Source organism: Antechinus flavipes, chromosome 5 (assembly GCF_016432865.1).
Source record: "Antechinus flavipes isolate AdamAnt ecotype Samford, QLD, Australia chromosome 5, AdamAnt_v2, whole genome shotgun sequence".
Lineage (NCBI taxonomy): Eukaryota > Metazoa > Chordata > Mammalia > Dasyuromorphia > Dasyuridae > Antechinus > Antechinus flavipes.
The window spans coordinates 153,516,682-153,530,122 of NC_067402.1; the positions used below are offsets into that span (position 1 = coordinate 153,516,682).

General features: G+C 32.1%; 1 protein-coding gene across 4 annotated transcripts in view; it reads right to left on the bottom strand.

Annotated features, from left to right (window-relative positions):
• The window catches only part of CACNA2D1 (calcium voltage-gated channel auxiliary subunit alpha2delta 1), a 688,069-nt gene that overhangs the window by 237,664 nt on the left and 436,964 nt on the right, over window positions 1–13,441 (bottom strand). For all 4 annotated transcript variants that reach the window (XM_051961631.1, XM_051961630.1, XM_051961629.1 and 1 more), the window contains exon 6: window positions 6,019–6,148. In XM_051961631.1, coding sequence (XP_051817591.1) covers window positions 6,019–6,148 — 130 coding nt within the window. The remainder of the gene's footprint in view (window positions 1–6,018; window positions 6,149–13,441) is intronic.

The following is a 13,441-nucleotide window of genomic DNA, read 5'->3' on the forward strand; positions in this document are numbered from 1 at the left end:
TTTTTTCAAATAGTTTATATAACATTGGAGTTAATTGTTCTTTAAATGTTTGGTAGAATTCACATGTAAATCCATCTGGTCCTGGGGATTTTTTCTTAGGGAGTTGATTGATAGTTTGTTCTATTTCTTTTTCTGAGATGGGACTGTTTAGGATATTTACTTCTTCCTCTGTTAGTTTGGGCAAGCTGTATTTTTGGAGGTATTTTTCTATTTCATTTAAGTTGTCGAATTTATTGGCATAAAGTTGGGCAAAGTAACTCCTAATTATTGCTCTAATTTCCTCTTCGTTAGTGGTGAGTTCTCCCTTTTCATTTTTAAGACTAACAATTTGATTTTCCTCTTTCCTTTTTTTAATCAGATTTACTAAGGGTTTGTCTATTTTGTTGGTTTTTTCATAGAACCAACTCTTAGTTTTATTAATCAATTCAATAGTTTTTTTACTTTCAATTTTATTGATCTCACCTTTTACTTTTAGAATTTCAAGTTTAGTGTTTGACTGGGGGTTTTTAATTTGTTCCTTTTCTAGCATTTTTAATTGCAAACCCAATTCATTGACCTTCTCTTTCTCTATTTTATACAAATAGGCCTCTAGAGATATGAAATTTCCCCTTATTACCGCTTTGGCTGCATCCCATACATTTTGGTATGATGTCTCATTATTATCGTTTTCTTGGGTGAAGTTATTAATTATGTCTATGATTTGCTGTTTCACCCAATCATTCTTTAGTATGAAATTATTTAGTTTCCAATTATTTTTTGGTCTACTTCCCCCTGCTTTTTTGTTGAATGTAATTTTCATTGCATCGTGGTCTGAAAAGGATGCATTTACTATTTCTGCCTTACTACATTTGAGTTTGAGGTTTTTATGTCCTAATATATGGTCAATTTTTGTATAGGTTCCATGAACTGCTGAAAAGAAAGTGTATTCCTTTCTGTCTCCATTACATTTTCTCCAGAGATCTATCATATCTAACTTTTCTAGTATTCTATTTACCTCTTTGACTTCTTTCTTATTTATTTTGTGGTTTGATTTATCTAATTCTGAGAGTGCAAGGTTAAGATCTCCCACTATTATAGTTTTACTGTCTATTTCTTCTTGCAGCTCTCTTAGTTTCTCTTTTAAGAATTTAGATGCTACCCCACTTGGTGCATATATGTTTAATATAGATAGTGCTTCATTATCCATGCTACCCTTTAGCAAGATATAGTGTCCTTCCTTATCTCTTTTAATTAGGTCAATTTTTGCTTTAGCTTGATCTGAGATCAGGATGGCTACCCTGCTTTTTTGACTTCACCTGAAGCATAGTAGATTTTGCTCCAACCTTTTACCTTTAACCTGCATGTATCTCCCCGCTTCAGGTGTGTTTCCTGTAAACAACATATTGTAGGATTCTGGCTTTTAATCCATTCTGCTAACCGCTTCCTCTTTATGGGGGAGTTTACCCCGTTCACGTTTATGGTTAGAATGACCAATTCTGTATTACTTGCCATCTTGTTAACCCGGTTTATGCTTTCCTCCCTTCTTTCCCCTTTCCCCCCCTTCCAAGTATTAAGCTTGTGAGCACCCCTTGCTTCTCACAGTCCTCCCTTTTTAGTATCCCTCCCCCCGCCTTAGAGTTCCTCCCCCTATCTTACCCCTTTCCCTCCCAGTTCCCGTATTCCCTTCCGCTTAGCTTATTCCTTCCCTTTCCACTTTTCCCTTCTCACTTTTCAATGAGATGGGAGAAGTTTCGCCATAGATTGAATATGTCTTAAGATTTTTCACTTAAAGCCAATTCTGAAGGCAGTAAGATACCCACTATATTCATCCCCCTCCATTCTTTCTCTCAGATATAATAGGTTTCCTATGCCTCTTCATGAGATGTACTACCCCCACTTTACCCTTTTTCTGGTACAATGTCTTTTCCACATCAGTTTCTAGAACAAGGTATTCATGTATTCTTTATACATCTATATAGTCAAAATATAGTTCCCAAGATTAATCTTTACCTTTTTAGATTTCTCTTGAGTTCTATATTTGTAGATCAAACTTTTTGTTAAGTTCTGGTTTTTTCATCAGAAATAGATGAAATTCGCTTACTTCGTTGAATGTCCATCTTCTTCCCTGGAAAAAGATGCTCATTCTCGCTGGGTAAGTTATTTTTGGTTGCATACCAAGTTCCTTAGCCTTTCGGAATATCATATTCCAGGCCCTTCGATCTTTTAATGTGGATGCTGCCAGATCCTGGGTGATCCTTATTGTGGCTCCTTGATACTTGAATTGGGTTTTTCTAGCCACTTGCAATATTTTTTCTTTCATCTGAGGGTTCTGGCATTTGGCCACTATATTCCTTGGTGTTTTGATTTTAGGATCCCTTTCAGTGGGTGATCGATGAATCCTTTCAATGTTTATTTTTTCCTCTGTTCCTATGACTTCTGGGCAGTTCTCTTTGATAATTTCCTGGAAGACAGTGTCCAGGCTCTTTTTTTCATCATGTTTTTCTGGGAGTCCAATGATTCTCAGATTGTCTCTCCTGGATCTGTTTTCCAGGTCTGTTGTCTTCCCCAGAAGGTATTTCACATTTTTCTCCATTGTTTGATTTTTTTGGATTTGCTTGACTGATTCTTCTTGTCTCCTCGAGTCATTCAATTCCACTTGTTCAATTCTGATTTTCAGTGAAGTATTCTCTTCACTCACTTTTTTAAAATCTTTTTCTAATTGTCCAATTGAGTTCTTTTGTTCTGTGGAATTTTTTTCCATTTCGCCAATTTTGTTTTTTAGAGAGCTGTTTTCTGTTTCCAGTTCACTAATCCTATTTTTCAAGGATTTTACTTCTTTATCCACTCTCTCTTTAACTTTCTCCAGGCTCTTTTGCCAAGCCTCCCTCTCCTTTTCCCAAGCTTCCCTCTCTTTTGCCAAGCCTCACTCTGCTTTCCCCATTTTTCTTCTAGCTCCCTTGTGAGAGCCTTTTTAATCACTTCTATGAGGTTCATCTGTGCTGAGGAACAGACGATCTCCTCCTTTGGGGATTCACCTGGGGACTGCCTGTTTTTAGTCTCCTCAGGATTTAGAGTCTGCTCTCTATCTGTATAGAAGCTGTCAAGGGTTAAAGTCCTCTTCAGCTTCTTGCTCATTCTGTCTATTAATCAGAGACAAACTACCAAAGAAAAACAGAAAAAACTGGAGTCTTTCTTTGGGGGGGGGCTGGGTGTGTTATCGAGCTTCCTCTACAGACTGCAGGGGGCAGCAGTGAGGCACTAGCAGGACTGTGCTGCGCCTGCGCTCTGAGATCCCAAAGCGTGCTGAGTCACTGAGGGGGGGAAAGGGGGGGGCGGCCAGGTCCTGAGAGACTCCAGCTGTTTGGGGTTGTATTCTTCAGCCCCGGTGTTTTTAGCTTCTCTGCTGGGCTGCTGACTTGCTGCTGGAGTAAAGTATCCAAACCTGTAGCGAAGCTCTCCCCGCAGAGACGGCTACGATCACTCTCCACCCCCTCTCCAGTCTGCTCCTGTGCCCTCACTGCCGCTGCCCGCCACCTGCGCCCGATCTAAAACCGCCCCAGCCCTCCAGTAAAGACAGACCTTTCTTGGCGGATCTCAAGGATGGCTTCTCTTGGTAACTATTTGTGGGTTTTTTTCAGTCAAGCATTGATTCAGAGGCTTGTAATGAAATGGATAGTGAGAGAAAGTGTGGAGCTTATGCAGCTGTGAGCCTCCTCTCCGCCATCTTAACCGGAAGTCCTCCACATATAGCTCATGACTTGCTTAAAGGCCTTATGATTACATATTTTTTTTTCCATTTTTTTAAATACAGCTAATTTTATAATATTGTGATTTTCACAAAAATTCTTTGAGATACGTTTTAGATGTATACTCAGATACACAAACAGAAGCTGAAAAGGGTTAAATGAACTGGTAAAGGTTACATTTTTATCAAGCAACTGAGACAGAATTTGAACAAGTTCTTAGCTTCAAGTTTGGGATGCTAATCCACTGTGCTGTTGCTGCAATTTCTTGGTTAATGTACCTCACAAATGAATTACAATTGAGTTTTCAGTCCATTAAAACAACAAGATCTTCCTTGAAACAAATTGTTACTTTACTATACCTCCCCTATGTTGTTCTTGATCTTTTGAAGAAAATTTTTGGAATGTGAGCATAAGACTTGGATTTTTCATCTTATAAAAGAGTCCCTATTTCTAGCTTATCAAGATATTTTTGAATGTGTTCAACTGAGATAATATGTAAAACATTAAAATACAATATAAACTCTATAGATTATTAATATACAATGCAATAGTCATCCCTTCTATTTTGTGTTATCTGAAAATTTGATAAATGTCATGTGTGCCTTTATTCAGGTCAGATATAAAGATCCTAAGCAGGATGGGACCAAACAGATTCTTAAGATATAGTATTGAAATTTTTCTTCCAAGCTGACTTTGAGTCATTAATACTTTCTAGATCCAGTCATTTAAAAAGTTTTCGATTCAGCTAAATGTATTATCATCTAGCTCATATTTCTTCTGACTAGCACTTGCTGAATACCAACTTTAACTCCCCATCATGAACTTTCCCTCCTATTTCCCCTTTCTTGGTCAAACTCTGAATCACTATTTCCTCATCAATCAAAAGAAACCCCAAATCTTTTGTTTGACTTGTAGACTTCCTGTTCATTCCTGATAGTGTTGTGGTAGGTCACTCCAGTGAGGCAGCACCCTATTGCATTCAAATGACTCTACAGTCTTATCATTTGACCTGTTCCTGAACTGTTTGAACCATTAAGTCTTTCTATTTGCCTTTTATATTAACTCTCCTTCATGTGTCTTCCTCCATTAGATCCTATGTTTCTTAAGATAACATATATATATATATATATATATATATATATATATATATATATATATATATATATATGTGTGTGTGTGTGTGTGTGTGTGTGTGTGTGTGTGTGTGTGTAATTTGTATGTTTGTATTCCCAGTAATTAGTATGGTGCTTGACACATTCATCTTTTCCCATCAAAATAGCATGATATATTTGATTAAATATTATGTCAAAGTCAATGTAAATTATATTAGCACAGTGTGGGTGCTTAATAAGTTTTTATAGACTACAATATTGGTTGGATAATAAATAGTGTAGTACAAATACAACATAGAGCCAGGCACAGTTTCTAATAAGTAACTTGTTTCTGTGGAGACATAAATAAAATCAAACCAAAATAAAGCCAAAAAAAAAAAATCTCATACCAGTCAAATAGTCTTGAAATGAACAATGAGAACTCAGTTTTTCCATAGTGAAAGAACGAATATATAAGCATTGAGGACTTCTAAGAAACCATAGAAAAAGTCTTGTTATTTTTCTATGCTGTTTTATAGAAAGAGATTTGGGGCAGCTAAAAACCCTGAGTATCAAAGCTTGAGTAGAGGCCTAAGAATTATTGGTACAGTATCTTCTAAGAAAATGAAGAGAGAGAGTTCCTTCATTATTAATAAAGTACTGAAACAAAACAAAAATACTTAAAGCTTTATAGCACAAAATGCCTAAATGATTTTAGGAAAAGACTGTTCACTATTGAAGGAAATCAGATTAACAGAAGGAAGTTTAAAGAGATATTGAAGGAAATCTCAGCAAAAAATGAAATGATCCCAGAATGTAAAAATACAACAAAATAATCTTTCTATATTTAATTTGAATTTTGCATAAGCTACCATGTTAGGTAGATCTTGTGGGGCAAGAAGACAAATATAATTTTGTATTAAATGAGGAAGTAGTCAAACAAATAAATAAATGGGAAAATGAAGTGATAACAATGACCCCATCTCCTATCTGATATTTTATTTTCCAAGTAATATGTCTGAGGTAGATGATTTACCTTTTAATTATAAATTCAGACCACATGAATTCTATAATGGTCAAAAATATAGCAACGATCTGTGTACATTTGATATGTCAGAATTTAATTTATATTCCTTTAAAATATGGATCACACAGTAGACATGATATAATTAATCAATGAATGTTTATATCATTTTACTTACAGCCCTCATATATGTCTGTGGGAATGTGGACCGCAGCATGCTGGTAGGATGTTTGGCGTCGAAAGACAGCATCTTCAACAAAAACAGGTCTGATTCTTTGACTGTTTGGGTCACTCTCATTTTTTTCAAACTTTATGAAGAAAGACAGGCAAAGAAGCAGCATTACAATTCAAACTAATGCATCTATTCACATGTTTTCATATTTCATAATTATATAACATTTTAATGTTCTATGGAAATATTACATAATTATATAATAATGCCTATAGAAATATTACATAATGAATATTCATGAATAAAACTGATGATGCATATCTTCCCTGGAATATTAATAACTCATATAGATTTTCTCAACTTTATATTCTTTATATCATGCAGATACACATTATATCCCATCACAAATAAATATGTAAGTCAAATCCTTCTCACATGCAATGAAAAGAATGAGTATATAAATGTGTGTATGTGTGTGCGTGTATATGTATATACACGCACACACATATATATATACACATGCACACACATACATATAATACATTTGGGGATATCATTTATTTGTACTCAGCATTTTTTCATTTTTATATCTACCATGAAGTTCAACTTTGTATTCTAAAAAGAATGTATTCAAGGAGTTTATACACCATGAATAAGAAATCTCTTGCAAATGTGAATACCATTAAAGTCTAATCTCAACTAATTTGTCTCCTAAGGCAGAAGTCAAAATCAGATCAATAATAGTACAAGAGGATAAGAATGATTATTAAATTTTCATCTATTCAAACTTTCCTTTGATTATTCCATTATATTGTTATTCATTCATTGTCAGCAGAATATTTTACTTATTTCTTCAAAATTTATCTCTAGACCTTTTTTTTTTCTTGACCAATGTAATTATTACCTTTCATTTCTCTTTTCAAATATTATTAGAATTAAACAATGTTTGTGGCTATTATTACATGAAAGAAAAAAAATATGTGATATACATAGATAAATAGATAGATAAATGTACAGGTGACTTGGGACAGCACTATCTTAAGGCTTAGAGATGAGAAAGATGGAGAAGTGAAAAGTAAAGATAGAAAAAAGAGGGAAAAGATAGAAGGAAGATATGTAAAGTTAAGCATAATCCTTTGATTTCAAGTATCAGTAAATAAAGAATTAATTTGCTATGAATTCTTGTAATATACCATTGCAAAATTATTCTTATAAAGTTCACACACTATCATTTACTCTTGAGCATCAATAAAATTATCACATTAAAATGCATAACTAACTGATAATAACAGAAAAATGGGGACTCTAATATAGTGATTTCTCTTTTCACAAATACATATATATGTTAAAGTCTTAGTAATAAACATAATGGAGATTATTCAACATTAATAAAAAGTATACATTTTTTCTAACATTTTATATAAATATGGATTTAAGTCCACAGAACAAATTAAATCTAATAAAAAGTAATGGTAGGTGATCTATTTAAATGAATAGCTAACAGATGAACTCACCACTCAAAACTTTGAAAGATGTGTGTTTCATAGACATATTTCCATGCTTTTTTTTTTTTTTTTTTTTTTTTTTTGACATGAATGAGACCTTGGGTTTTCTCAGACTTTGCCAGGGAAATCCAAGTTTTGGAAGGGTTTTACTGAACTAGCAAATATCCAAATATGTTTCAGAGATTGTTTCTTTTTCCATTTAAAGACTAGTTTTGCTAAATTCAAAAAAATTCATCATCACATAGTTGTTTTTTTTATTTTTTATTTATTTTTTATTTTTTGTTTTATTTTATTTTGGCCACAGCACCTCACTAACATTATCTACTAAGTCACTAGGAGCTGTTATCTTTTTCAAAGCATGGAGTAGTAACATGAGTGAAATTTCATATCTTTTGAAATATTTGTATGTGTTAATATTTAACCTGGAATGACAAGATTTAGAGGGAATACAATAGGAGTAATCAACATTTTCAAGGGTTGTCAAATGATGAATTATTTAGGTCATACTAACAAAGACTATTTACTAAAAGAGAGAGAGATTTTTGAGTTTCAGTGGAAAAGGACTACCCATATCAATAAATGCACAATCCTTTAAGTATTGATATAAGTAACATTCATTTTCTAAGGACTGAAATTAATTATTCAATTCTTATTGGAACCTAGGTAGCTTGGCTTGATTAGAATTGTACTGTATTTGAGATTTCAGAGCCACAAAAATCACAGAAGCTTAAAGTAAGAAGAGACATTAGAGACTACATAGTCTAACTCCTAAATAACTAAGAACACCAAGTTGTCATCCAGGTTTCTTTTGAGAACTTCTAATGATCAGCAATTCACTGCCTCTTAGAGGAATCCACTGAAATCCAATTCAGAGTTTTTAGTTTGTTTTTGTTGTTATTCTAATAACACATCATCTACCACTCTAAAACTTTTACCCAATAATCCTTATCTGCCCACTGGGACAAACAAAACAATTCTATTTTTTTTCCCATAACAGTCTTTCAAATTATTCAATATTGTTTTTATGTCCTAACCCCCTAGTCCCTCATTTTATTCTTCCAGATTTACTCTTTAATGGACATTTTCCACTTTACCTATTTCCTTTTAAGAAGTGGCACCCTGAATTGGTTTAAATTTGAGAGATTATTATGGGATCTTGTTGTGGATATTATACTATTCTTAAAAGCAGTCTAAGAACATAATAGCTTTCTTGATAGTAATGTCATACTGCTGAATCAGATGAATCTTACATTCCTCTAAAAAAAAATCTTAACATATATAAATGTCCAGTTATTCCACTAAAATATTGTACTTGGGAAGTTGAATGTTTAAATCCAATTAAAACAAGACAAAACTTTTCACTTGTTCCAAATTAATTTAATATTAAATTATTTGACCCAATGTTCTGAACTGTATCTAATTGAATGCCAATTCAGACTTCCTTATGTCAGCTGTTTTTTCCGAGTTTTACTTTATCTGTAAATTTAATAAATACCCCATCTATGATTTTGTCAGAGTTATTGATAAACATGTTAACCAAGCTGGGGATGAAAAAATACCTCTAGACAATTTACTAGAACCATTAATTCAAAATGCCATTGAACTATTAATGATTACTCTTTGGATACTATCACTTAACAAGTTTTGAATTGACCTTATTTTACTACTATATGACTATATCAAGTCATAACAGCTAAATGAATAATACAAAAAACTTTTGTTAAATGATGTACTGTATCTAAAGCATTCCTCTACCTTGCTAATCCAGCACCACTTTCACAAAAGGAAATGAGGTTAATCTGGTATATTTATTCATGAAACCATTTTTGATATTTTGTGTACTAAATATTTTTTCTTTGTACTATTTTTCAAAATACCTTTGGCTTTAGCATGATTTAAACTCAAAATCAGCAGCTCATTTACAATTGGCAGACCACTCTTTTGTCCACTTGAAAATATTTAACTCTTTCCTACACTGTCCAGCATAACATATGCATAAATCCAGATTTGTGGCATAAAAACAACTTCCCAATTTTAGATTGCATCTTGTAGAAATTTAACTTCCGCAAAAGCATAAGGTAAACAAAGCTTTTAGTACAAATATCTGGAACAAAGGATTTTTTCTAGGACATGTTTTAAGTGCCTTGCTAAAAAATGAGATACTAAGCTACTCTAAATGATCTGCAGATCTCCTGTAAGGTTCTGTGTTTGAGGTTGCCTCATAAAATATTCCAATAATTAATTCTTTTTCAAGTTTAATTTGTTCTTAAAAATCCATGATTAACATTTTTAAAAATCCATTTTAATGAATCTAGAGAAAAACAGAGGAAAACCATCTCAAATAGCTATATCCCTTATTTTTTAATTAAAGTTTTTTTTTTAATTTTCAAAACATACTCATGGATAATTTTCAACATTCAACTTTGAAAAATTGTGTGTTCTCATTTTTTCCCTTCCTTCTCTCCACCTCCTACCCTAGATGGCAAGTAATCCAATATGTGTTAAACATGTACAATTCTTCTATACACATTTCCACAATTATCATGCTGTGCAAGAAAAATCAGATCAGAAAGGGAAAAAAAGAGAAAGAAAACAAAAGAGTGAAAATACTATGTTGTGATCCACAATCAGTTTTTACAGTCCTCTCTCTGGGTGCAGATGGCTCTCCTCATCACAAGACCAATGGAACTAGTCTGAATCATTTTATTGTTGAAAAGAGCCATGTCCATCAGAATTAATTATCATATAATCTTGTTGCTGTATATCACTTATTCTGAAAAAAAAATGTCAGGTTAAGAAATGTTAGAACCTAAGCTTACAACCTATTCTATATCCACATCATTCTATATGCATACCTACACACAAACATGCATTACATGCATATATTACACAATGCACATACACACACATATATATGTGATAACAAGTATATACTACAAATTCAAATTCTATTTTTATTCACCAAAGCATCTTATGACAAGAACCATAAAAGGATAAATTATTAGCTAAATATATTTTATTATTATTTTGGGCTCTTTAAAAATCACTAGATATTCATTACTTAGATTTATATTGCTTTGGATTCAATGCAGTTTCCCCATTATTAAAAGAAAATCCAGAGAGATCCCTACTGATATATATAAATAGGAAATTAATGCAATAATTTAAGTGTTTATGTTTCAAGTTTTCTTAGCAGTATGCTACATATACTTATTTCCAGCTGTGGAGTAAACTGCAAAATATAAAAAAGAATATAAGGTTTTTTCAATTGAAGTACACCATTTAAAAAATTTCATTTTATGCAGGAAAAAAGCAACTATATTAACTTCTAACAATAGTAAAACCATACGAATGCAGAAACAACTCCCAGGTCCAGATGGCATTGTATATTGGTAAAAACCTTAGGAAAGTAACCTCCTACTGTATACCTCAATCTATTCGATTTCACATAATAGCATAAGTTCCAGTAAGCTCAGTGGAAACTGAGTGCTTATGAGAGGGGGTTCTTAAAATGTATTTCTTTTATAAAAAGGTGTTCTTTCCCTCTTCCCTGCATTATTTCTTTGGAAGTAGGAAAATTTATCTGTCCTAATCTCTATTTTCTGACTACTACATCCATCTAAAGCTAAAATAGCAGGTTTCATTTTAAATGAAAGAAAATATATTAGTTTCTACTTCTTAATAATATTTAGTCAAGAAATTAAAAAAACATTATTGGTGTGAAATGTATTTAGCTAGAAGATAATGAAATAATATTTATACAAAAAGATATGTCTATATCCTTTTTTAAGCACTCAGCAACCCTAATATTATTTATTATCTGGTGGGGAATATTAAACAAAGAAATAATTTTTACTTTTTAATGAAGATTGGCTGATACACTAAGAAAACATATAAGGTAATTATTTTCTATCTCCCCTCTCTTAATTTAAGAAATGAATCTTAGAATTAATTATTAGATTATATTAGAACACTATTTACTCTCTATTTGCTCTGCCACACTACCTCAAATAGGAAGATAATAATGTGAACCATTTTAAAAACATTTTTTAAAAAACAAAAAAAAAATTTCAGCAGCCCTCCCAAGATAACTTTGGCTATCTCCTAAGCTTCATCACATTCTACTTTGTATTATACTTATTACTAAAATTGATAACATAATACTTATATCTCACATATGTATCCATTTGTGTATATAACACATGCTACCAGATAGCTTACAATATACCCAAATTCATATTGATTTCCCTCTATTACAAAGTAAGTTTCTTGGAGGCAAGGACTATATAATTATTCAACATGTTCACTAAATTTATCAGTGTTTAGAAATGTTTATTGAACTAAACAGATATACATCCTAATGAATTATCATGAAAAATATAACTCAATACTTTCAACTTCATATCTGATATAAGCAAGTCTTGACAAGTGACTAAATCTAGTCTCTGTACTTCATTTACCACATTGAATGAAAAGGTAACTGTTGCCAGTCAGATATCATTTTATAGATGACAAAAACAAATCTTTTAATTTCTTAATGGTCTTGCAGCTTTAATATAAATATGTCCTCCACTTACATCACAATATTTCTACTAATCATTATAATATAGGGTAGTTTCCATGTACAGTAAATAATACACTTAAGTATCTCAAAAAGGAAAAACTGAAATAAATCATGATGAAATCATGATAAAGTAATTTTCAAAAGAAAAATTTTTCCTTTTCCTGAATTAACTAGTTAAAAATTATCAAGAGAGAAAAGGTGGAAGGGGAGAAGGGCTAGAAAGAGAATAGCGAAAAATAAATAGCAATTATCATTTATTTTTTAGATATAAATGTGACTTCTGTGACTAATTTCAACCAATTAAGTGTTTTTCTTTTAAAATGACAAGAAAAACTAAACATGAGACTCCTGTATGGATTTTTTTTTTACCCATTGACTAGAAAAATCAATAAGGTACTGTCAGAAATGCCAATTGCAAAATACTCCTATTAAACAATATATTGAAGATCCCCATTATCCATTATATATAGACATATGACATGAATTATAATCAATAACTATGTGACATCCTACCATGAGAGTTTATTTTATTCATACTAAAGCTATTAATTTAAAAATTATAAGGAAACATTTTCAAAGTTTTTGTTCTCTCCTATCGCAGAGACAATGACAACATAGTCTTTTGGAGAGTTTTAAGAATCTCTTAATTCCTTATGGCCTTAAGGTCCTTACCATAAAGGTCCATTACAATATATATATATTTAAAGACTTCCTCCAATTTTGTTTTCCCCTCCTTTGGCCTTCCCAGCTTGCTTTCTTTTTCCTGCCCCTTTACTTTCTCTTCCTTTCTCCTCCCGCAAGAGGAAAACAACTTTTAACTTGGACTAAAGAGGGATTTAATATATTTCCTGGAAAATAGTTTCAGTATATGTGTTCAAGGTCCTTTTTAATTCTTAGAGGTTGGTATTCAACTTCCATACCACATAACAGGAGAATATGTGATATGTAATTATATAGGAATCAAAAGCATCTTCAGCAGAATTAAAAACCAGACAGTAACCATCACAGGAGAATTGATGTGAGGTACCAGTTCCCAGAAGCAATTACAACAGGTTAGAGAATAGTTTTATAGCAGTTTATGTGGAATCAAAAATAAGAGGCTCTCCAAATCTAACCACATTTTTATCAAATGTTCCAGGAGAATTTCAAGTGAATATAATATATCCTAGAAATCTGCACCACTACAAATACATTAGGAAATCTAACATTACATATAAGTATTTTCTGTAGTTCTAACAATGCAAAGGGAAAAAAAAAGTTAAATAATATACATAATATAAGTATTATGCTTATAGAAAGCAAAATTTGACAAGAGCCAATAGATACTAAAATATCTAAATTTAAAAAAAAAATCTTAACT